Source organism: Pelecanus crispus, chromosome 3 (assembly GCF_030463565.1).
Source record: "Pelecanus crispus isolate bPelCri1 chromosome 3, bPelCri1.pri, whole genome shotgun sequence".
Classification (NCBI taxonomy): Eukaryota; Metazoa; Chordata; class Aves; order Pelecaniformes; family Pelecanidae; genus Pelecanus; species Pelecanus crispus.
The window spans coordinates 60,312,857-60,338,831 of NC_134645.1; the positions used below are offsets into that span (position 1 = coordinate 60,312,857).

The window sequence follows — 25,975 nt, forward strand, 5'->3', positions numbered from 1 at the left end:
ATATTTGGGAAAGGGATGGATTTCCAGGTGGGACCTAGAGGAGTTTTCATTGTAAATGTGGCTCTGCTGGAAGATAGATGTAAATACAATTGAAATGTTACCTCAGACGACACATCTTCAAAGGCCTGATTCAATTCAACCAATACTGGTGACACTGAAGATTTATCTTCATCCTGTCCTTCCTCCTTATACAAAGGCATTCCAGATACCAGTCTGTTTGGTCTGCTATAAAACTGCTGAGAGAGAAGTACTAATTAGAGTGCTTCTGCCTCACATATAGGGCACAAAATTCAGCTATACAGATTCTACTGCTGACTGAGGATATCACCAAATAATGCTCATGGCCCTTCCACGACTGTTCTGTCATGAATATCTTGAAAAAAAGATTGCTCTACAGGAGGTTCACTAGAAGTGCAGAATAAATACTTGTGGCCAGAATTAGCAATGGCTTGTTTTTACCAAATAAAAAAAATTAATTACTGTGAAATGAATACAAGATATTTGGAACTTTGGAAGCTGATTTTAATGTAGCATTATATAAAGAATAGTGGGCCCGGGTCTATTAAAAATAAAATGGAGGATGTACATTAATATAGATCTTGGACTGTTCCCAATTTAGTTGATTAATCCCTGCTACTTCCAGTAAAAATTCTGTGGATGAATCACTTGCTTCTTTGTCACATACTAAGACCAAGAATTGAATGTAACTAATAAATTCAAACTGAAAATATTAGTTTTTCCTCTAAGTTGTTGCTAGAGTACTGGTCAATTTCAGAGGGACGATTTGTTACAGAATTATCCTGGGTTAGATAAGTAGATCAAAATTTTGCCTAAGCTCTTTCTTCCTTTGTAGTTTATTCACTTGAATGGTAGTGCAATTCAAATCACTCTGGACAAGAACAGTGCTAGTGCCAATATTTAACAGTTTTTAAAGATGTCACAAAAATAAATTGTTCCATATTCTTTGCATTAACTACATTACTTTAATGCATCTGCTATGCACATACTGTACCTCATGTTGTGACAACTGCTTTCATAGAGAAAAAGCAAAGAGAAATTAAAAATAGCTACCAGCTGTTCTTGTTCCAAAGCCTTCTGGAGCAGCCTTTGCTTGGTATTGAATTCCTGGTTCAGGCTTTCCCATTTCATCTTCCTCTGTTCTTCAGATGATGGCTTTTCTCCTTCCAAGACTAATTCCTCAGAGAGCTTATCAGGCTTCTCACTGAATGGCAAGATGCATAATGTTTTAACAAATACAAAAGTTAAAACAGCATAAGGTGTTTATTTCCTCTTTCAGTTAGGAAAGTCTACATTTAAATTGCTACTTCTTAAAGCTTTTTTGCTTGGGTTTTTTTTCAGATAGTAAGAAAACGGCTGGTGTGTAACTGCAAGAAGTTCTTGACTGATAGGATAAAATGTACTTTCTAAGAAACTGTTTAGACTTGCTAGTACCCACACTAAGTAGGAACCCCCAAAACAGACTGAATATATACTACATTGAAATGTAACCTTTAAACAAGTTTCACTTCAAAGCATGAAATAAAAAAAAAATATTTTATCTGACTCCTTCCTCACCTCCCCTCTCAAAATGCCAGACATACCCTGACATCTTAATGCAGGACAAGCACATGAGTTTAGCTTTGGTAAACAGTGAAGTTCAGCGCTTTCTGTTTCATTTTTTTGTTTGTTACTATAGTATAACATGTTGTGACAGAAGGAAGCCTCAAAAAGGAGGTAAGCACTTTCTAGCATTACAATAAAAAACCACATTGAATTACACAAATGCTAAGGAAAAGCACTTACTGAGTACCACTTACATTCCCTATGCATGTCTTGGATCTGCTGCCTTGTAAACTACCTTTATGCTCTAGACTTTGTCATGCTGGAGGAGCCACAAATGTGCTCACTACTGCTGAGATACATCAATGAAGTATTTCAACTGAAGGGTTGATTGCTCCTTGATTCTCAAGCTGACAGTGTTCACCATGGTTTCCTCTTCCCAAGACCCGGCCCCTCCTGATCCCTCAAGGTCTGCATCAGCAGCAGGCAGTTATTTTCTTCTGCCTTTGCTACGGCAGAAGTCTCTCCCAGCCAGAGCAGAGGCTTTTATAGATATCTACTTCCCCAAAATGAGCAAGTGTGCAAGAAAACATAGACCAGAGATGAAATTCGAAATGCACGAGGCTTCAAAAAGAAAAATATTCACTAACTACAGGAAAAATAAAATCAAGTAATGAGTATTTAATCGGTGAAGATCTGGTTATAATGGCAGACTACAATGTTTTAGAGATCAGCTATGATTCACACACCAATGCTGGACCATAAAGCTATAGTAACTGATCCACTGCTTGTCTAATGAATCCTATTTATTTGTAACTTTAGTGTGATGCTTGATAATAAGAATAAAAGGAATTTCTAATTGCTAAAGGTGATCTAGTAGCACAAATCAGTTTGTGTAACTATATTATCGGACTCCTCAATTATAAACCAGGACTCCAGTATCCTAGGTGCTGTATAAAACTGATAAAACAAAAATTAGTGGATTATATGCACAAGAGGGGTATAAACATAAGGATGACAAAGCACAGAGTCATAGAAATTTACTTCTCAGAAGAACACACGAAAGCACACCTTATACATAGGCCTTCTGGAGCACCTTGCTGTGTTAGGATTTCTTCTCCACGGCATGCTACTGACCGAAGCAAATTCTTCTGCTCTTCTAGCTCTTGTTCCAGCTCCTAGCATAGCAAGTTATAAAACCCAAAACAAACCTCAGATTGTTTTTGCCTTGGAAGGATATGTCTACATTGCATAACTGTCACGCAAAGATAGCTGAGCTATTTCTGATATGGCTTGCTTGAGCACCAAAAGCAGTACAAGATCTCCACCCAGGGACACAGAAATATTGGGTATATAAATGGGATTGTTGAACTAATTGACTAATGCAATGCAGTTTCTGGAACCTAACCTGGCAAGGATATCTGTGTATCATTCAACATGATACACCTTGTAACGTGTGTATCTTTGCTTCTATAAAGACAATGTTGATTACTGTTTTGAACAAATACCATCATCTCCTTACAGTAACTCTAAGGGTTGATTCAATTTAATTTTACTAATGGACAATGGAATTACAGAGTGATTAAGTGAGTTGACCCTGGTCACCCAGGAAGTCTAGTCTGCCTGGCTGTTACAGATATAAAACAGTGAGCCCAGATGCCTCATTACAAAGGCACTGAGTAAGAAGCAGTGTAAAAACGATGATTTCAGTGGAAATACGAATGGCTCAGCTACAGCGTTAAGCACAATCTAAAGATGGGAGTGAAAGAAATGCAAAACACCAACTTTCTGTTGCTGCAGGGTGCTCTGCTGCTGCTGTGAGCGAGTGGTTCTTGCTTGTACCAGCCATTCTTGGACACTGGGGCTTTGTGAGGAAACAAAGTCCAGATCACTCTCCTCCTTTTCTTGTAATGATCCCTGCTTTAAGAGAAAGAAATAAAGATTTTACAAACTCTCTTATGTAGCTAGAGAGCTGACAGGTCCAGCTCAACACAAAACCACAAGCCACCTTCCACCTCTCAACCTGCAGGCTCACATAAATTCTGAAGTGAGCAATGACTTTAGATTTCTGACTTGTACTGGTCAGTGGTTACTAGCAAGAAAGCTTCAAGAGCTAAAGTGGGGGCTTAATTGCTCTCCCATTTTGTTTATATGCCTCATTTTTGTAGGATTCATATTTTGCCCATGATTGCGCTCTTCTTCTAAATACAGCGAGAGCAGCGAATAGTTCAGACTTTAGAGCAGGCTCTCCAAAATGAAAATACGCTCCACCTTCCAGAGAGCCTTTGTCTCAAATCAGGCAGGGCCGAAGGTGGCTGAGGAAACCCCTCTCACCTCACCTGGTGCTCCTTATACTAACAATTGGGGTGGACCTCTGCCCCCGTTGACCCTGGCATCAGGCACTGAAACAGCAGAGTTTTACTAAATAGTAGAAGTTAGGTGTAAGATTTCAGTTTTGGGGGATGATGAGTATACTGAAATTGAAAGGACTGATTAGTGTTAGAGGATATAAACTGTAAGAGGAGCAAAACAAGCAAGCAGGTATGTGGAACTGGAAAGAACCATTGGCCCTTGCTCTATGAAATGGCTTTGTTTCACTAAGGATTCAGTTTGCAGATAAACTGTGATACTTTTCTTTGTAGGAACGAGTTTCTAGAAAAGCTGATGTGGTTAGTGTGTGAACAATGTCATTATAGGATACCAGATTAGGCAAAGAAAATATATGAGGGATAAAGAGGGTCTATGTTCTGGTTTTGGCTGGGATAGAGTTAATTTTCTTCCTAGTAGCAGGCATAGTGCTGTGTTTTGGATTTAGTAGGAGAAGCATGTTGATAACACGCTGATGTTTTTAGTTGTTGCTAAGTACTGCTTATGCTAGTCAAGGACTTTTCAGCTCTGCCAGGTGCACAAGAAACTGGGAGGGGGCACAGCCAGAATAGTTGATCCAAACTGCCCAAAGGGCTATTCCATACCATATGACGTCATGCTCAGTATAGAAACTGGGGGGGGTTGGCTGGGGAGCAGCGATCGCTGCTCGGGAACTGTCTGAGTATCGGTCGGCGGGTGGTGAGCAATTGCATTGTGCATCACTTGCTTTGTATATTATTGTTGTTGTTATTATTATTATTATTATTGTTATTGTTATATTGTTATTGTTTTATTTTATTTTGTTTCAATTATTAAACTGTTCTTATCCCAACCCAGGAGTGTTTCTCACTCTTACTCCTCCGATTCTCTCCCCCATCCCATCGGGGTAGGGGGAGTGAGCGAACGGCTACTTGGTGCTTAGTTGCTGGCTGGCGCTAAACCACAACAGTCTAGAATTTTAATTTTTCTATTAAAAATGAGAAAAAAGACAATCTTTCTGTAAATTACAAGAAAAAAAATCTGCTTCACTTTATGTGCTCTAGGGACAATAGCTGTTCAACTTGTAAATTCCTTCAGAGACTAGTGTCTACTTCTTCGTTGCATTTAGGCAGGCTGATTTCAGCTGGATTTTGAGTCTCCTCTTCTCTGGGAAGACGGTTGAGAAACTACAATTTTGGAGTTATACTAAGACAAATAAATAGCAGTCCCACAGTTCCTGCAATAGCAAAGAGTGCAAAAGGGATTGTGGCATTTGTGGATGCAGTGAGGGTTTGCAAATATGCTATTGTGCATACTTTTTAGATCAAAATTATTTGTGAAACAGATTTTATCATTCTCAAATCATAGAATATAAGTTTGAAAAGCACACTTGCATTTTCATTTGAATTCTGTCTGAAGGAACTGTATTACATTTCCTTTAAATAGCCAGGGAAATAAATGCTTGAAGCTGTCATTCCTGAGGACTACCCACTCCAGCACAGAAATAATTGGAAAATCCCTGAAGAAAATGGTGATAAAAACGATCTCTCAAAGGAGTTCCAAATAGTACAAACTTATATCAGGCATATTTGTCTTGTGGAACTGAAGTTATCCCTCCCACACACACACTTTGTAATAAAAAGTAAAGAAACACTATCTGTTTTTTTTTACTGCAGAATCTATTCTACTGCTTTGTTTTATAAGGATTTTATTTATTTTTATTGCTCCTAAGTCACAACAGTTAGCAGATAACAGTAATAAGGCACTGTTTTGTATATCTTTCAAAGTGCTTGAAAAATGCTACATTTGGAATCAATGTAGACTGGAACTCTCCTGATCCAGCATGTTTCTGATTAGTTTCAGTGCTTTATTGTATGAATAAAGGAGTTAGTCTCCAAATCACTTTTTCCATAGCATTAGTGACATTAATTAATTAAAATTAGAAGGAAAACTGAAATTGATGCAAGGAAGTCACAGAATCTCACACTGACTCCTAAAAAGCCTTGTGTCACAGGAATAAGACACGCTGAAATATCGCTTTAGGGAAAATATAGCTCAGTCTTTACAATGCTCCTGGTCTTGTAGAGCAACCTGGGAGAATCCTTCCTTTTCTGGGTGCAGGCTGGTCTATGCCTCTGGACAACTACAAGGTTATCAGTACATCTAGAGACATGTATAAGTCCGAGCTTCTTACATGCATGAGGCAACACTGCTGTTAGCATGTAATGTTTCTCAGGGTTAATAACAGCAAAAGAGAGTTAGTGCATTTTGGGGCATCTGATGTTCTAAGCCGCAGTCCAAAAGAAGTATTTTATGCCTGATTGTTTGGGAAAAAGACATTATAAAATTTCTCATTTGAAAAAAATTGCTCAATGAAAATTTGAAGATGTTATACTGCCTATACCTATTTTATTCCACGATCCATAAGTGAAGTGCCCAAAAAGTTTGCAATTTATAAAGAAACTTAAGTCTTGCATGCATGTAGCACCTTAAATGATTCATATTCTACAGCTGGAAACTATTTTGTTGTTATTTTTGATATTAGAAAAACATCGAAAGATCTGTTTTAGAAGTTTAAGTAAATCACACCATTGTTTTTTAAAATGCAGCATGCACATTTTAAAATGAAGCAACAAAATCTGTAAAGCTTTTTCACTTCACAAGTAATATATCAGAATATAGTATTATATGCCTACATGCTGTTGACAACACTTTTCATTTACCTAATAATGACATTTAATATGCAAGAATAACATTGAAGTTACTTCATCTTAGAGGCAATAGGAATAAATACCTGTGGTTTTTTCTTCCTTTTTTTTCTGTGTGTGTTTGTTGTTTGGGTTTTTTTGTGAAGCTATGTTAAGTTTTATAGTTATCCAGTTGCTTTGGACTAAAAATAGTTCTTAGCACGTCAAGTGACTTTTCAAGCTAACCTCTCAGTAGAATTTAATCTGCATTACAAGCTAGAAATCTTTGAAGCTTATCATGTTTAATTTGCACAGCAAAGCCCAGAGAAGAAGTAAAAGGAAAGGCAGGGGAGAGAAGTCACAGCAGGGCAAGCAAATTCAAACCCAGTCAGTCACATTACATGGTTGGGTTTCTTGTATGTATTCGGTTCTCCACATGCTAGTTTAACCTAAAGAATGACCAAAAACAATTGTTAAATAAAATGAACTAGTGGCAATCAGCAGACCAATGCAGCTAGGAATAGAAACCTAGGACAAGACTGAGGTTAAATGTATCTTTGTTTATGTAATAATTTGTTTGGTGTAATGATACTACTAAGTATTAGCCATATTGAAAAATGTTTCATTATCTTGATGTTATCTGTTCATTGTGTTGTGCATGCTGTATGGAGGAAAGTACATATTTAGGGTTGTTCTTTTCTTGGGGGAGGGATCCTGCACCAGAGCACACACAATCTAAAGGGACTGGGAACAGGAATAGAGTATATCCAGACCAAGCTAATGATCTAACTACTTTATTATTGTCCTTTCAGTGAAGACACTGAGGTTAGGATAGTTTCACCATGAAGTGGTGCTGTTAACTTGAAAATGATAAGCTAAAGCTTGCTAGTCGGTTCTTTATGTTGGAGCGCAATTCCATTTACTAACTACAGATGAATACCTCAAACTAAGCCAGTAGAATATTTTTACTCCTTTTCCCAGTTGCATAAAACTGCTATGAAATCCCCCAACCTCCCGCCCACCGTGAAGGCCGTTGGAAAGAGCCACTTACCCTAATGTTGATCTGTTTGTCGTAGAGCACTCTCTGCAGCTCCAGAAGGCTGCCCTTCAGCGTCCTGAGCTTCACAGCCAGCTGCTCTGCCTCGTCCTTGGTGTGAGCCTTCCCTTCCATAAGCAAGTTTTCGTTGTGCACAGACAACTCTGACAAGGCTACCACCTTCTGCTCTATTTCAACCAGCATGTTCTGCAGCAGCAAAAACAAAGAACCAAATTCATACATTTTCCAGCATCTGTCATGCTTTCTGGTGAGACGACCTGTGGCCTACCTCACCCGTTGCCAAGCTAAGGGCAAGTCAGATCATCATTGCTTTGCCTTCCAGTCCCTTTCAGAGTCTTTAGGAATATGCTTGCAAATGTTTGCATTTGCCATTTCTGTTTGCAACCTTTTTCAAAATAGAAAATTAAAAAGTTACTTGTAACAAAGGATTTGTTGTAGAGGAGATGCTCTTTATTTGCACATTAAAGGTAAGGATGGCCAAGATGCTAGACTGACATCCATAACAACAAGAAACAGAGCACGCAGCTAGTTACTTCTTTCCTCTTCTTTCATGTACATTTAGTGAAATGCTTCCTACCTCCTCCTATGTGTTGCTCTGGCTGTGTTGATAAGCTTCTCTTCTCACTATTTGCTCCTTCTGATTGGTGCATGATGGACTTAAGGATTTCTGTATAATCCTCTTTAGTCTAAAGAAAGACTTAAAGTGGCAAATCTCTGGCATGTTTATTCTCAAAAGCTACTTTCCTGACATTCCATTAACCATTCATGTATTACAGACATAGTACGTATTTTGATCTTCCAAACTCAAAGCTCATACAATTCTTGCTCAAAAACCTAGACTGACATAAAATGTTTTTGTTTCCATAGCAACTGTCAAGTATAACCTTACAAATATTGCTCCTGAAGGAATGGGTGCAGGATAAGATGGGCAGAGTATCTAAAAAGTGGAAAAAATACAGGACTTTATATAAAAATTACTGTCGTAAGATTGTAAGAACCAGCAAAAGAACAGCAGTATTAATTTTTCCACAGTTAACTGTTCTTTTTAATTTTGAGTTTTCTATAGATTAAAAAATTTACTGCTTTAAGTTCACAAGGTTTATCTATATACAACAAACAGATCCCAAGGACAGGTGATGAAAGAACACTTGAGACTGAGCAGTCTGAAAATTCCAATAATGAAGCAGTGTCAGTGGAAACTTAACTAGATTTTTAATTCATTGGACTTATATGAAACTTAACTCCCATTTATCCTAAAATAGTTGAGATCTTCATTCTTTAATATGAAAAGGGATCTTTTGTCCATCTGTCTCTTGTCTACCTTGTAATTTTAATTATAATGATCATACAGTTCTAAACTTTCATTTAAAAATGGAAAACTCCCACTAATTTAAGAACCTGGATGTTATGGCTGATCTAAGTCTTGTTAATAAAAGTATATGCAATTACTCCTATTGCAGCAAAATGTTTTGCCTCAGTTGTTTTGGTATTCTGGGTTGATTAATATTAAATTCACAAAACCAGTAACTACTGATGATTATACTTTACTTTCGAATGTAGGTAGGGATTACTCCTGAAGAACATACAACACTGTCCCAGTCATCACTGCTAGTGGGAGTGTGTTCTTCAGCTAGAAAAGGAGGAGTAGGAAAGTACACTGCAGGTGTTTTCATACCTATGAAGTGAGCTGTTCAACAACTCCAGCTTGAGTGGAGCAAAACCAGCAAGTGAAGTGAATACAAGGCCTTTAAAGCAAAACAAAATGCCCTCCGAAAGTTGTAGAGCTTCAAATGTTCTTGCAGTCAGGATATCTTGTTTTCCTACTGCTATTTTTACATGTGCTTTCTAAATCACTGTTTGCAATCTTTAATAAGAAATGAAGAACAGGCTATATTTTATTTCACAAATCACTGATGAAGCTAACTGAGCATATATGAGGTGCAAAGAAGCTCAGAAACTCCTTCCCCACTAATATGCTGGCTCATCCTACTCAGTAATGGTCTTAACATTAATGCTTCATATTTGCCTCTTCATTCAGATAAAGCTATGTCCATCCTGTTCATCTAAACATTACAGGACTGATAAATTTTACCTGACAGTCTACCAGCTGTGCTTCCATGTCCATAGGTTCCTCAGCAGTAACCAGAGCAGTGTCTAGTGTTGCTCGGGTATTGAGTAGCCAGTGGTCAAGCTCATCAGCTTCACAACGGTACCTTTGAAGAGCTTGCTCTTGCCGCTGTTCTTCCAGCTGCTCATTCAGTTTTTCCTAGACGTACAAATTATGTTTTACTTTTTAAAAGAAATACATCACAACAGTCACTTTTAAAAAAATTTTCCCTCTCTGTTTCTCACAACTTTGCTATAGTATTTTTAAGCCATAATAAGCCCTTTCTTTCATAAGTTGGAAACCTTTACAAAATATTATTGCTTTCAATCAGCGAGCATGCTGTTCTGGTGACTGAAATTCTGTTTCAGTTCAGTCACTGTATTTCTACTTCCTTCAGTAGATCTCTGCTATTACAGCTTTCTAAAGGTGAGGTCTTTTCTGCCTCTTCTTGTTGCTCTCCTTTGGGTTTCCCCCACACTGATTCAGTTTGCTCAACTGGCACAGCCCTGTTTGCTTAGGGAGAAAGACGCACGGGGACACAAAGCTGGGAGTGGGCTGCAGAGAGAGGAGAGGAGCTTTGCCTTTTTTTGGCAGCAGCAGACTGTTAGATAGCCTTACTGTCTCTCAAGAGAGGCACGAGAGGGATACTTCAAGGACCCAAGAGGGTACTGGTGGACCTTTGGTGTAGCCACCATGGGTAAAGAGAAGACCGAAGAGCTGTCTACCTTGTCTGGCCTCTTGGAGAATCCCTGTGCCATGGGCGTGGAAGGACGTTAAACTCCAATGCCTGCTGCAGCAACAGCATCACAGCAACACAGACTCCCTGGCTCCATCTGTCAGCCGGTCTGTCCATCAGACAGACAGGGAGTGATGAGCAAGACTCACTCACCCTTTAATAGTCCCACATGAATTTGAAAACCGACTGAACAGCTGGGCCCAGATCAGTGGCACAAAGTCTAGTGAGCGGCCAGTAGTGAGCCTCAGCAAGTTTACTGATGACACAAAATAGGAGAAGTGGCTGATACGCCAGAGGGTTGTGCTGCCATCCAGACGGACCCTGACAGGCTGAAGAAGTGGGCAGACAGGAACATCATGAAGTTGAACAAAGGGAAGTGCAAAGTCCTGCAGCTGGGCAGGAACAATCCCAGACACTAGTATATGTTGGAGGCTGACCAGCTGGAAAGCAGCTTGGCAGAAAAGGACCTGGGGGTCCTGGTAGACACCAAGTTGAATGTGAGCCAGCAATGGGCCCTTGCGGCAAATTAGGCTAATGGTATCCTGGGCTGCATTAGCAGGAGTGTTGCCAGCAGTCTGAGGGAGGTGATCCTTCCCCTCTACTTAACACTGCTGATTCCACACCTGGAGTACTGTGTCCAGTACTGGGCTCCCCAGTACAAGAGAGATACAGAGCTCTGGAGAGAGTAGAGGGGATTTTGGGAGTAAGAAATGGATAGAATGGGATGGTCAGAGGACACTTAGATGTATCAGATAACGTGAAACCTAAGCATGCTGCAAATGGTATGGAACAAGGGGAGAAGACTGTATTGGATCTGGCTGGGATGGAGTTAACTTCATCGCAGCCTGTACAGTGCTATGCTTTGCAACTGTGGCTAAAACTGTGCTGATAACACAGCAATGTTTTGGCTATTGCTGAACAGTGCTTGCACAGCATTAAGGCTTTCTTTCCAACTGCCCCTCACAAAGGCCAGTAGGCTAGGGGTGGGCAAAAATCTGGGAGAGGACATAGCCAGGACAGCTGACCTGAACTGAGCAAAGGGATATTCCATATACTGTATGAGATCATGCTCAGCCATAAAAGCTCAGGGAAGGGTGGAGAGGATGGGGAGCATTTGCGGTTTTATGGCATTTGCCTTCCCAAGCAACTGTTACACATGCTGAGATCCTGTTTTCCACGAAAGTGGCTAAACATCTGCCTGCTGATGGGGAAGTAGTGAATAAGTTCCCTATTTTCCTTTGCTTGCACGCAGAGCTTTTCCTTACCCTATTAAGCTGTCATTATCTCAATCCATGAGTCTTTTTGCCTGCCTTCTCTATTTTCCCCATCTCACGGGAGAGGGGAGTGAGGGTGGGTGTTTGGCAGCTGGCCAGAGTCAACCTACCACACTTCTGTAAGGAAATTCAGACCTGTACATGCAGGGTAAATCCCTCACACAGCAAAGTGTTTGCACAGCTTTTCTGAATGCTTCATTTTAATGGGAAAATTAATAATTGCATGTTAGAATAATTTAAAGAACAATGATAGTTTTTAAGGGCCTCAAATAATCCAGAGCTTAGCAGTTCTCAAGCTCCAGTTATTTAAATTAGGACCACAGAAAGAACAGTATTACCAATCCACACCCCCAACGGCAAAATATTTTCATTACTTGTTCTATTTGTATTTCCCCACGTACACCCCTGCAGTGGTTCTGGAAGATTTTATCTGTGAAATCACAGAGCTATAAAGTGCACAAGCTAAATTACTGAATATTGTCTACATACCACACATTTCTTAGCCAGGATTACTGGGGGATACTTGTGCTATTGTATCAAAGTAACTGTCAGAATCTTAACCATAGTTAAGAGTAGAACAGCTGACTCATGCTTTATCTTGAAATTATTAGTTAGCATCTCCTCCTAAGTACTATCAAGAAGCTTGTAAGATCCTGTATGTGGTGCAAGCTATAACCAGTAAGATCCCTATTGTCCTTCCAGCTCCTTATTTTTACGTAAAAGCCATTTTTCTTCTGAGAAGTAAAACTTAGTGCAATTTTTTAAGAATAACAAAGATATTTTCTAAGGATCTGGTCACTGTCTCAGGTGACTGCACAGAAATAATGCAGCTGATGCACCCTTGGAATACCCTGTAGCCCAGGTAGATCCACAGAGCCAATTCTCACTCAGTCTCTTGGAAGTGATTGATGCTGCAAATTACGAAGGCAGCAGTTGCTGTGTTTATGAATTCACTGCTGCAGTTCTTAGCAGTACAGCAGTAAAGCTGCCCTGCAGTGTTCAAAGCAGCCAAACTGCAGCCAGCTTTAGCATGACTGCATTTTCTCACCTGTATAATATACACAGCAACATTCCTATATGTAAAGGACTTTTTTAAAACCACCTTAGTATTAAAGGATTTTTGGTAAAGCTGGTAGACAAAGAAATAAAGGGGTGCATCTTCCATGATATAGCTTTGAATGCAAACCACTGGGAAGATAAGCATAGACAATAATGCAATGGTTTGGAAGAGGTGTTATTTCTTGTTTTAAGCTTTCCCCTTTCTCTTGTCTCCCAGTTTGCACAGGTGACTCCTCAAAAGTTTACAGTAGATAACATGACTTTTAACACCTGCACTTCATTACTTCTGTGGAGGACAAGGAATACCAAGGGAACCTATTGAGAAAATGTCAATGTGGGTATTAAAAAAAAAAAATTTACTCCTGCAGTGTGTTTCCAAGTTCCTTCTGATTACTTATCACCCAGCATTAAGATGAGGGGCTTGCTAAAAAAGAACAATAATTTATTAGTGAAAGGAATTGTGAGAAATGAACAGAACTGAAAATTACTTTTTTAATTATCAGCATTCAATGGTGATTAAGGACTTTGGTGAAAGTACAGGTCTGCCAAAAGTGGCTCTCAAAATGTGTGATCCAAAAAGACCCACTCGTAGGGGTTTTTTCTTGTACCTCTAATAGCTGTCGTTTTCCTGATGCCTTCATTCGAATTGTGGCCATTCGTTCTGCCAAGACTGTCAGAGTGGACTGCAATGCCAGCTGATCAGCAGCTTCTGAATCCAGTGGCTCTGAAACCAGCTCCTGGGCTAATGATGCCTGAAGCTCAGTGATTTCTTCTTGTAACATTAAAATCTCATCCATCAAAGCCTATTTATAAATGAGAGCAGAGAAAGTATTTGCTTCATTTATCAGTGAGAAGAAAGCATCTCAGGAGACACAGGCTTAATATAAAATTCAAGATGACTGTCCCAAGGGGGCATGAGGAACACAGAGTAATGCAATATATCACTGCTGGTTTGGTAGAGTCAGAACTCATAAGGACTGAGTCCTGCTTTTAGATGCTTCAGCTAGGATCATCCATCTGATAAGTAATTAAATCCATATTTCAGTTATCTTGAAATTCAAACATATCACAAGAAGAATTCTTTTGGAAATATTGGACATACAGATTTATTCTTCCAAGCAATTTTCTGGAGGGTATTCTGGTAGATACAGTGAAGGTAATGAACAAGTAAGTGAGCATGTGTTTGTGAGAGAGAAACAGGGGCATGAGTTAGCTTCCAGCCTGGAACTTACTAACTGGACAAAGAACATCCAGCAATAGACATAAACATCCAGAGATTAACTCCATGATGTAAAAGAAGTTCCTACTATCATTCTTATCCTCTAAATCAGTTTCCAAGATACCTACAAAAGGATGCTGTGTTACCAATACCTTAGAGCAAATACTTCAATTTCATGTCTGATAGTATATACATATTGGATGCTCAGGACATCACACAGTGCTACAAAAGCCAAATGTTATCCTTTTCAGGTCTTGGAGTTCCTACTGAAATGAGAACTGGCCCCACCAGATAGTATCAAGCTATGAGATAGAAGGCTTAGATGATTACAACTTGAACACATGTCAGACTGGGTACTTTATTATTCAGAGCATCGTTTCTCAAGACTTCCCTTGGGAGGTAATTTTTTGTGTGCTTTGGTTTGGTTCTTTTGTTTAACAAGGCAAAGGTTGTATTTAGACCAATTTACAATGCATCAGTATTGGTTATGATCTTAGTAAATTTGGGAACATTATAAATAGTCTGATATATGCTAGTAGCGCTGATGTTGAAGAAAAGTATGCGTAGGTGTCACTGAACACAATCTTTGACAAAAGATTTTGCTGAAAATTTCGATTAGACAAACTCTTATGCTCTCTTCTGGTTTTTTAAAGGCTCCTTATTAAAAGAATCCCCATTACACCATCTTTAGAACAGCGGGAAGTCCAGAAAGGCAAGACATACAGTTAGCAGAAAAGGTTCATACAACTAATGCACGTTTTTGAGGCATCCAGCCATGAAGAACGCCACTATCTAAAAAAAGGGAACTAAAGTTATACAGATAACGCATGCTCTCCCTCTATTTCTCACACATAAGTTTTTACCTGATGTTCAGCCATCTGGCTCTCCGGGCTTTTGGCTGGTTCCAGACTCTCATTTAGTTTGATCTCCATGGTCTCCATTTTTGTGGACAGAGACTGGAGTGTGTCCTGATATTTCTGTTGACGCTCAAGAGCTTCATAGAGGGTACGCTGCTTTTCACTGATCTGAAGAGGAATGGAGGGTATAAATTCTGACCTCTGATACAGGATTTGTTCTTTCTTCTGCTTCATACACCCCTAGGCTTACAAGACTAAACCAAAAACTTAAAACAAATTTTCAAAAGTATAAATTATAAAGCAAAACATTCCTATTAAAAATATTTATCTGTTTAAACATCATCAGTCAAATCCTAAAATGGACTTTAATAAGAAGGGGAAACGCAGGCACATTCTCATCCCTTATTTTAGATTTTATGCACTCAAACACGTGGATGTGCACAATTTACTAGATGCATAGTTCTTAATACCCCATAATAGCTACTGTACCTCTGCAAAGAATTAAAATTTATACCATGTGATCAAAACTTTGACCATTTTCATACATCACCGAGTGATTATGCTGCACTACTATGTACAAATCTGTTAAGTTGACTTAGTATTTGGAGAAACTGGATTCTTGGGCCTTTTTTGCCAACTCATCCAGTGTGAGTAGATTTCCCTGTTAGGTTATGGAATACAGCCTGACAATAGCCGGTATTTCTGAAGGCAACTATCAGCCTTAATGACTTTTTTTCTTAATGGAGGTCCATCCTGCACAAGCTTTCAAACAAAGAACAAAGCCAATTTAATAAAATATCACAACTACTAATTCTTGTTACCACCTGAAAACCAAGAATTGCAGAGAAGAATATTAGCCAGTTCTTTGCATTTTATTCCTCACAAGCTAGCTGATTATTTTGAACCCTCCAGATGACAACTTACCACATTTTTCAGTGTTTCCCAAGAACGTTGCAAATCATCCAATTTGGCACTAGCAGCTGATTCTAGGCCTGGTTCATAGAACTCCTGGGTGGCTGAAGTGCTGGGTTGAATTTTAGCCACTTCAGTCTGCAACTGTTCAGCAGATAAGGCCAACTGTTCAGCAGATAAGGCTTGGTAATAAGCAATGTCCTACAAGCATGAAGCAAATTATTGCACTTCCAAAACGGAAGATACTGCATAAGAATACCCCCCCACATACTGCCCCATTGCATATGTCCATTAAAATAAAACCCACAAAGCCAAAACTACCAGGAAACCTCTGAGCAGCACAGTAAAAAATATTTAACAGTAGTACACTGAGTACGGTTTAGAGCTTCACTATGATGAAGATTGTGGATGCATTTTTTTTCATGTTCATATTGGCTAGGAGGTAGAGGACACTACTGTGGACAGACATGGAAAGACTGGGAGTGCTACAAGTGGGAGTGTTGTTCTAGCATCATCACAACTACACATGGGGAAAACTCATCACAACAGACAATGGGTTACGATACTGTAGGTGGCAAAGAATATCACCCTAATGAACACGAGCACAGAGAAGGCAACAGAAGAATCAGAAAGGAATATGGTGAAGGACTTAGTCAATGAGGTAAGAAAGAGTATGAAGCACTAGCTTATAGTAAGCCCTCAAAGAGCTACTCTCAACTAACTTATTAAAGATAGTAGGAAAAGGGACCAAAAGTGCTAAGGAAAATGGGCAAATGGTCAAATTACCATTGAAAATTCACGGTGGAACTGTTTCTTACTAGTACTTCTATACTGAGTGTATGGGAATTTCTTCAACTATTGCAGGTGACAATTAAAAAGATCTACAGAAAATGTAAAATTAAGGAAACATGCACAGTATCTATATTTAAGTCAGGAAAGCAGAATTGATGACAAGGATTATTTCAAACTGAAACTGTGTATGACAGTTACCACCACATCTATTTGGAAGGTGAAAAATGGTGCAACCTTCCTTCTTCTCACTTAGCAGCCCCACTTAGTGAACTATGCTCCAGACCATGCAACACAGCAGCTTTTGTCCAGTTTCCTCAATCATTTTGAATTTGTAAATGCCCCTGGTGAAAACCTGAAGATACAGTTTTGCTGCCAGTGAAATCAGTAAGAGATTTTCCACTGATTTCTGTTAGGTTGGATTAAACCTCCTTTCAGGCAGCTCTCAGAGTTATCACAATATTTGCATAAAAAGTTGCTCAAAATCTCCTGAAAAGTGTGCTTGGAAAATCCTCCTCCAGTGACTGCAAATTTCTCAAATAACTTCGTTCCTGACCCTGTATGGTGTGGAGGAAAATTCATCATGTCGAGCCATGTGACTGAGAGAAAACTAAGTGCTCTTCATTTGACAGCTTACAGAGCTGTGTCTACCAAATAGACCACAGACCATTACCTGTACTGCAAATGTAAGAGTATAAATGTGTATAAATACCTGAAGGCAGGACGCAAAGTAAACAGAGCCAGGCTCTTTTCAGTGGTGCCCAGTAATGGGACAAGGGGCAACGGGCACAAACTCAAACACAGGAGGTTCCCTCTGAACATCTGGAAACACTTTTTTACTGTGAGGGTGACCGAGCACTGGCACAGGTTGCCCAGGGAGGTTGTGGAGTCTCCATCCTTGGAGATACTAAAAGCCACCTGGATATAGTCTTGGACAACCTGCTGTGTGTGGCCCAGCTTGAGGAAGGGGGTTGGACCAGATGACCTCCAGACGTCCCTTCCAACCTCAACCATTCTCCAATTCTGTATAGGTGTATAAAAGCCAGAGCTCAGAGTATAATTAGGATCCTAATTTGGAGCAGACTCTTTATCTCCCAATGTCATTTCAATACGTTATCTAATACAATATGTGAACAAAACCAAACAAGCTCCGCAAGAGCATAGAAACCAGCTCACTTCCCAGACAGTCACCTCTTGGGCTCTCTTTCTAACCAAACCTAGGGAGTACAGAATGCCCACCTGTCCCAGAAAACACCCCATCACCCAGCAGCTGCACAGCTATGGTTCTTCAGTCCTTCCCCCGAGAATGAAGAGACTTATCAGGTTACCTGCTTTGTGTATGGACATTTTAACGATTAAGGCGCTACTACCAGGTCACCACCAATATTTTTAAAGGGAGACAGCAGCCAAGAGTGTATTTTACTGACAACTCGACCACACATCTTTACTGAGTATGCCTGAAAAAGTCAGTCTCTCCAGAGAAACAGAAGACCGAAGAATGAACAGCACATCAAACTGTCCAAAAGTGTCAGATGAGGTACTTCTTCAAAAGCAGTAACTGGGAAATTTGAAAAATTTAGTGATGAAAGCATTTGCGACGTCCAGGAGCCAACAGGGAATAGGTAACAGCTTAGCACAGCATTCAGTACTGCAATTTCAGAACTATTTGCTCTGACCACAAGTAATCTTTCCCAGTCACAGTGAAAAATTGCACCAGTGCAGGCAACTTCTCGTTTTGCCTTGTTTGCAGCTACTCTCCAGCCCTCAACTAGTCCTCTCTCAAGGCCAAGAGAAAAGCTGTGCTTCTGAGACTTCTTAATCATCATTTCCAGAATAAAGGCCTTGCTTTTAAAAGAGGGGAAAGCAATCCCTTTCCCCATCTTTCCAACTACTTTTTGAAGTAAACAATATGGCAGTTTCTTTTTGGCAGGGCTTTAATGCTGATGGGGTGAATCTAGATGTTCTTACACATAACAGATTTTGTTCCCCCTATAAAGGCCATAATGTCTCATGCCCTTTTTTTATGAAAATTAGCAAAAAAAAAGGACTCAAGCTTTCTTGTTAGGACATAGGGGTAAAGGGTGTGTTTAGATTTCAAAAGATATTTAACAAGGGCTGTTGCACCCTCAGTGAGTTTTATAAGGAAGGAGAAAGAATGATTAAGTACGTGGTGAACAAAGAGATAGAAAGATATTTAACAGTGACCCAGTGCTGAAGACTTGGATAACAGGATCAGCTGTGATCTCCAAGGCTTTGTGTCAACTATTAAGATTTTTCAATTCAATTGCTCTGCATTATGCATCTGGAAAATAAGTTTTAAAGGAATGTGCTAAATTTTAATCAACTTTATCTTCGGGTAAGCATGAGAAGTTTTAGCCCCAGAGGATTCTCATTCAGTACTGCAGCACAGATGAAGTGCCTGATTTTGCTACACATCAAACTGCATTAAAGAACTGTTATCTACTGATGAAATATTATACACTGTGAAATCCCTCAGCCTTTTAAAAGTTAACATTTTTATAGTTGTTCCCTGCCCCCCCCACCCCAGTTGTTTTTAGAGGTGTTTCAGTACAAAACAAACAACTTGGGCAACTGTTAACTTATAACACTGCTAGATCTGTCACTTTCTTGTATTTATGGTCTTGGTTTAATCTATTTCAATACACAGAACCAATATTTCCACTAATATGCACTTGGCATTTGTTTTATATTTTCATTACTTCTTATCAATGTAAAAATAGTGCATAGATGTCTCGGTTCAGACTAGCCACATTTCACCGTTAAGAGATACTAGGAAACCCTGATAAAAGACTGTACATAGATTATTAGGGATGAATTTAAAAGCAGTCTTAACACCCAACCTTCCCTCCCCCACACTCCACTTCATATGAGCTTTTAATTTTTTTCCAAAGACTAGATTAATGTAATTCTTTGCTTTCTAGAGTTCCTGTTCACATGTTTTTCTAGTACTTTGCAGGTGATCTTCCTGTGAGAAATTATTTCTTTTAACACTGGCTACTTTTTAAAACAAAATATTTCCAAATTATTTTTGCTGAGTCTTTTACTCAACTTACTTGGTATACAAAATATTTTTAGCTTACATTTAGGCTCCTAATTTACTACTCCCTAGGTATTTTTTTTTTTTTAAACCAACCTTCATTCCTGATGTCTCCCTGGGCACTCATCGTGATCAGCACTGGCAGTTTCACAGCTTCTTAGGTTTAATCTCATGTGAGTGTGAACCTAAGCATTTTGTAAGTAAACCACTGCATTTTGGAATGTTCCGCTTATTGTTTAGTACATGCAGTTCATTTCAACATTAACCACACTGAAGAAACCTTCATCTGTCAGTTTTTTTAGATTATTATAACACCAGTGATTTTATGTCTTTCAAAGGTCTTCTGCTAAATGAAAGACGTAATATTTTTGTTCAATTTTGCCCTGTAAATCACAGGTTCTGAAACTTGCATTTTGGTGTCAGCTCATGGTGCAACAGCATCTTCACTGGATTTTCCTTATTATTTGAGTTATTGGAGCTCTTAATGTGTTTTTTTTCCATTTTCAGAGAAATGTAATGAACTGACACTGAAGTTGTCTATTAGAAAGCAAGCTGCTCTTGCTCCTCTAACTTCTTCACTGATTAACACTGTCATGACATTTTTGTGCTGAAATATATAGCTGCCTTTCTACTGTAAGTAAACTTTACTGGGACATTTCTGATTATCTGAAATGACAGAACACTAGAAAAAGCCTTCTCATTCATTATATAACTTTTTTATTATTAAGGCAACTTTATAACTTCATTATTATGCAGATTTTGTCACCATTCTTACTATCTTACCTTAGTATTTTTTCTTATGTCAGTTCTTGAAAACGAATCATTTATATTTAGCAACTTCATTAGCACCATATGTATCTTTGAAATGAGTGGAATGAATTAGAGGGCAACTTGCTCAAACTTCTCTATTTCTACTCAGCAATGCAACAGCATTCTACCCTTTAACCTGCAGTGGTCAATTTTGGAAGCAGCCACAAATGAAAAAACAAACAACCAACCACAAAACCCACAACATGATGAATGCAGTGAGGTGGTGACTGCTCCTAAGGCTCATTTCTAAGCTTCTAAAGAGTAACATTTTATGTGTGTCTTCATGTGCATGATGCTCAATAAGCTGGTTCATTGCTCACATTTTAATCAATGCTGATGTACACTTGTTCCTATCAGAAATGCCAGAGTCCTCAGTTTTGATTTAAAAAAATCTAACTTTAGCGATTTCACTGATATGCCTCATTAGCACTTAAAACAGACTGTCACTGAAAGTATGGAATGAACAGTACATGAAAAAATACATCAAAGTTAATACTTGAAATGGTTTGAAGTGAAAGACATCAGGCTGTGGCTTCAGTGCTACAATGCCAACGGTACTGTAAGACAGATGTATATGGACATAATGCAATGTTTTATTACAGGCAGTACAAAAACGCATTTTTTCTCAGGATGCAAGATTCCATTGAGTACTACTGTGAAAACAAAAATTAGGTTATAAATACAAAATAGTAGTGACATGGAAGAGCTTTTTAATTGTCACTTAAAATTTGTTTTCAAAAGTAGTGAATAGCTGTAACACCAAATTTATACATTTTAAACTCAGAGGTCTATATTTGTATCCATTTTGGACTAGAACCTGAAGGTTCTGCTAGGCCAGAGGTTGAGCCTCAGATCCTTGGAGCTATGGGTAAATGTTATTTCAGAGGATTAAATAAACCACCTGTGGAATGGAACCATGCATGTCTCTGAGACAAAAGCTGAATCAGTGCCAAGCGGGAGGTACCTGGTTAACAGAAGCATCTGTATTAGCCACAGGTGAGGGAGAGCGACAGGCAGGTGGAGAAGAAATCTCACTGTTGGTTCCCTCCTCCCCAGATTCCTCAGTGACAGGGGAGAGAAGTGTGTGACTGCGACCAGCAGTCATCTGCCACAGGAAAAGCAGCCCCGGAGCACAGGGAGAAAATCAGTTACCTCAACTTAGGTTTGACTTTGATTGAGATCAAAACAAGAAAAACAACACATGGCCATAATTACCATGACATTATTTAGTCATACTTAACACTATTACATTTACCAGCTTAAAAATCTGGTTCAATTAATAGTCTTGTTTACTTGTCATACTTCAGTATGAACAGGCTCTCCTGTACCCTAATGAATTTAAAAGAAAATGTATAGCGAGCAACTCATTAATAACAAATTAGGTTTTGTCTAAATGTCTTCTAACACAATCACTGCTGCATATGGAAATACTATAGAAAGCTACAGAATAATGCAATATTGGCCTCAGTATCTGGGCCTGGTTAGAACAACAGGGAATAGACTTAGAATATAAAATACACACAATCCAGTAACAACATACTTTTCTTGTTTCCCCAAAGCTGTCATACAGTGATAAATCCTGATAGCCATGCTCTGTCTTCACTCAGACAAAAATCCCAACAGCATCAGCAGTATGTTTGCAATGAGACCCAATTAGGAACAAACAAAAGCAGAGTAATTCAAACATGAGGCCTACGGCAGTACTTAGCCAGCTTTCATTTCCAACACACTTGTCTGAGAATATAGCAGCATACTGTCAATTATCACATCAACATTTTAAGACAAGGGCTTTAAAAATACGGTATGTAAAACCTATACACTGCAACATGTTATGAAATAATATTTATTCTGGTTTTATCTTATTCCTGCAATTCTGTAGTTTCTTAGCATTTGCACTTGCATGCTGACAGCTTTGAAAAAGCACTATATTTGCAATTTATTATAGACAACTTCCACCAGCATTTGTCTGTTAAATAGCTTCATCCTTTATCAACAAGTCTTGAAAACCCATATAAAGCAAAATACAGTAAGGGGAAGCTGCAGCTTGTTTGGTTTGCCACACTCCAGCCATTTCAAAAGCAAAAATGTAGATGTGAGCTGCTGCAATTTGCTACACAGGAGTGTTGCAATGATGCAAAAGCAAGCAGCTCAGATAAACAGTACCGAGACCAATGCATTCCTTACCATAACCACTGAGGGATGAGCTGGGTGTGCTGGGAGCAGGTCTGAATCCAGCTCCTCCATTCCCTCTGAAAGCCCCTCCACTTCTGTCACTGTCAGCAGCATGGTGGCATGTTTTGCTTTCATTGTCAGCATCTTGCACTTCGAATTCAAAGAAGCAATTTGCTCCTGGTATCCTTTGATCTTCTGAGCCAGCTCCTGAGGAAACATTTTTTTTCCCCTAATGCAGAGGCAGCCAACAAAGGCCACAGGACCCTCAGCATTTTAGCTTCCGTGGCGAAGGCAAGCTCTCCCCTCCAAGCCCAGCCAATAACATCATAGTGCTGCCTCTCAGAAACCCCGCATAAGCTGCTGCGCTAGCTGACAAGCAGGATGTTGACAGTGGAGGGAACAAGTCAGGCTGTGTCTGGCTGCACAGCTAAACCGCAGAGCCGAGAGCTTTGAACTGAAACCGGAAAAGTGCTGCGAAAGTCTCTGTGTGCATGGTAATTGCAGAAGGGAGGGAGGAACACCTCACACTTGCATCCAGCCTGAACCTGACATGAAGTGTATAAGCTTCAGACTGCAGCAAAGGGGAACATCTCTCCCTCTTCCTGTCCTATTTTATTTTCCCTTGTTCTATTTCCATTTAGCTGAAGAAGATGAAACTCCTCCGCATAGCGCATGCCATGGAAATGAGGTCATGTGGTAACCACAACTGTAAAAAATGCCCCATTCAGCTCTCGCCAGAAAGAATGAATTGTTCAAACAATAAGTCACAGGGTCTAACAAGATCAAATGTGATATGAACAATCAGTCACATAATAAGATTAAATGCAGACTGGATCAGTTTCTGCCAGTGTTTGGATAAGCTATTGTCCTGGTTCCAGCTGGGATAGAGTTAATTTTCTTCCTAGTAGCGGGCATAGTGCTGTGTTTTGGATTTAGGATGAGAAGAATGTTGATAACACGCTGATGTTTTAGTTGTTGCTAAGTACTGCTTATGCTAGTCAAGGACTTTTCAGCTTCCCATGCTCTGCCAGGTGCACAAGAAGCTGGGAGGGGGCACAGCCAGGACAGATGACCCAAACTGGCCAAAGGGGTATTACATACCATATGACATCATGCTGAACAAAAAAACCTGGGGGGAGTTGGCTGGAGTGCAGCGATCACTGCTCGGGGATGGGCTGGGCATTGGTCAGTGGGTGGTGAGCAACTGCATTGTGCGTCACTTGTTTTGTATGTTCTTTTATCATTATTATTATTTTCTCTTCCTTTGTTGTCCTATTAAACTGTCCTAATCTCAACCCATGGGTTTTACTTCCCCCCCACCCCCACTCCGATTCTCTTCCCCATCCCAGCAGCAGGGGGGAGGGTGAGAGTGGCTGTGTGGTACTTAGATGCTGACTGGGGTTAAACCACAACAACATTATTTTAATCTTGTTTTGGTTTTGTGTAAGTCTTCAGAATTAAAAGCTGAGCTGCACACAGTACTAACCTTTATTTAAAAAGAGCTGGGGAATCTGGCCTAAGCAGAGTGTATTTTAAAATATTGTTTCTTATGGCTATGAAATGGTCTATCTGCACGGTCAAACACCATCATAAGTTTATGTTTAGTCAGAGAAGAAAGATGGAAATGAATAGCCTTAGAAACTAACTTGTCTTCTCTCCTACTCTGTACTGTTGCCCAGTTCAGTATCCAATTTCAAAGATTTCAATTAATATACTTAAAATAAAAAAGATTTTCACATTTCTGCCAAAGCTATTGTTCCCGTCTCCCTAGAGGCTCAGTAACATGACAGAATTTTGATCTATGAAGTAAAAACAACATTTGTATAAGCTTGCCTGCTAAATCAGTGATTATTCATTCAAATATATATTTCTGATTTATTTTTATATCTGCTTTTATTTCTTCAACAAACACAAGTTTTCAAGGAAAAATAGCAACAGAAGTTGCAAGATCTAGTAGTTATAATAATAAATAATTATAATACCTTTTAAAAAGTAAATAAGATTACTGATTCAGGCTGGTAAAATTAAAAGATGTTTTTTGGTTGTATAACATTTGCAGGAAACCATTTCCTCAAAATCACAGTGCAGAACAGTCATAGCAAGAAATACAGAATTAGAAATGGAAGCAGCACAAAGACTGAGCATGACATTTTATTGCCTGGGTTTCAATGGTACCTGGTCACTGTCTGCCACGTTAGCAACAAAAGGAGCTCTCTTGGAGCTCCAAGGCTTACCTTGCAGACTAAGCAAAATCTTGAGTATAAAACATGAACTAGATCAATCGAAAACCAAACTGCAATCAAATCAAGCCATAACTTTAATGTTTAGCAGCTGGAATAGTCATCTGCTGTTTGGCAAGTGCCAGTCATTCACTAATGCTCAGTGAATGATGTCTCTGGGGTTCAGTGGGAAATTATTGTCATTCAATATACTCACTTAACTCCATCGATATTACTGAGAGGCAATAACATTTGTGGCATTAATGTCCAATGCACTGAGTATCTAACATACCTCTCAACTGAAAACAAGGAAAAGGAAAAGGAGGCAAAAAAGTGATTGTGAAAAAAATAAAGGAACTTATAAAAGCAATGTCCTATAAGGTACTGTATTATGCATTAAAATAATTCACAAGTATGGAGATACTTGCCCACATTCCTGTCTGAAAGTCTAAAGAAACACAGTTCAGTAAACATAGTTCCAGAGTGTAACTAGTTACATACATGCACAGTAATACAAGCATCCTACAAATCAGGGGTACTTTCCTTCTACTTTCTTCCTTTTATTTTAATTCTAAATATAGCTACTACAGATGTCCCTTTAAGTTCTTGTTCATGCACGCTTCAAGAGGGAGTCTGGTAACTGATGTTTTCTTAAATTAATAACACACATAACAAGCATCTTCACACACTTGCCTTTTGAAGTGGTATAACGGTAGAGGGTTCAGTATATCTCCTTTATGCTATGCTTTTCCACAGGTATTTAGCAGACAAAATATGAGCCAAAAATATGCATATCTCAGCCTTTCAAAACTCCCTAGCCCTAAATGTGGAATGCTTGCAAGTATGAAACCTGTCCACTCTGGTTGATCCCAACATGTGCAAAAGAGTAAAGCTGCTGTCTTCCTCCAGACGTTTAGAAGGACTTCTAGCTACTCAACTTGTTCAAATGCAGATGAAACTTCAAGCTGCCCTATTTTTAATTCCTTCCTCCCCACAGCATCATTCCTTCCTCTAGCAATATTACCCTGTATCGCTGAAGTCACTCTCCTGCACTTCCTGTTCCAGAACATTTGAATAGAGAACAGTAGCATTTTTAATTCAGTACTAAAAAAA

The 25,975-nt window shown here is 39.2% G+C and overlaps 1 protein-coding gene across 1 annotated transcript in view; it reads right to left on the reverse strand.

Annotated features, from left to right (window-relative positions):
- SYNE1 (spectrin repeat containing nuclear envelope protein 1) overlaps positions 1-25,975 on the reverse strand; it is a 265,776-nt gene that overhangs the window by 81,570 nt on the left and 158,231 nt on the right. The window contains exons 90-101 of the mRNA XM_075708574.1: positions 22,656-22,850; positions 21,436-21,576; positions 15,827-16,015; positions 14,909-15,070; positions 13,435-13,629; positions 9,743-9,916; positions 7,645-7,836; positions 3,346-3,477; positions 2,639-2,738; positions 2,007-2,031; positions 1,072-1,222; positions 102-236 (exon numbers count right to left, since the gene is read on the reverse strand). Of these exons, the coding sequence (XP_075564689.1) occupies positions 102-236; positions 1,072-1,222; positions 2,007-2,031; positions 2,639-2,738; positions 3,346-3,477; positions 7,645-7,836; positions 9,743-9,916; positions 13,435-13,629; positions 14,909-15,070; positions 15,827-16,015; positions 21,436-21,576; positions 22,656-22,850 (1,791 nt within the window). The remainder of the gene's footprint in view (positions 1-101; positions 237-1,071; positions 1,223-2,006; positions 2,032-2,638; positions 2,739-3,345; positions 3,478-7,644; positions 7,837-9,742; positions 9,917-13,434; positions 13,630-14,908; positions 15,071-15,826; positions 16,016-21,435; positions 21,577-22,655; positions 22,851-25,975) is intronic.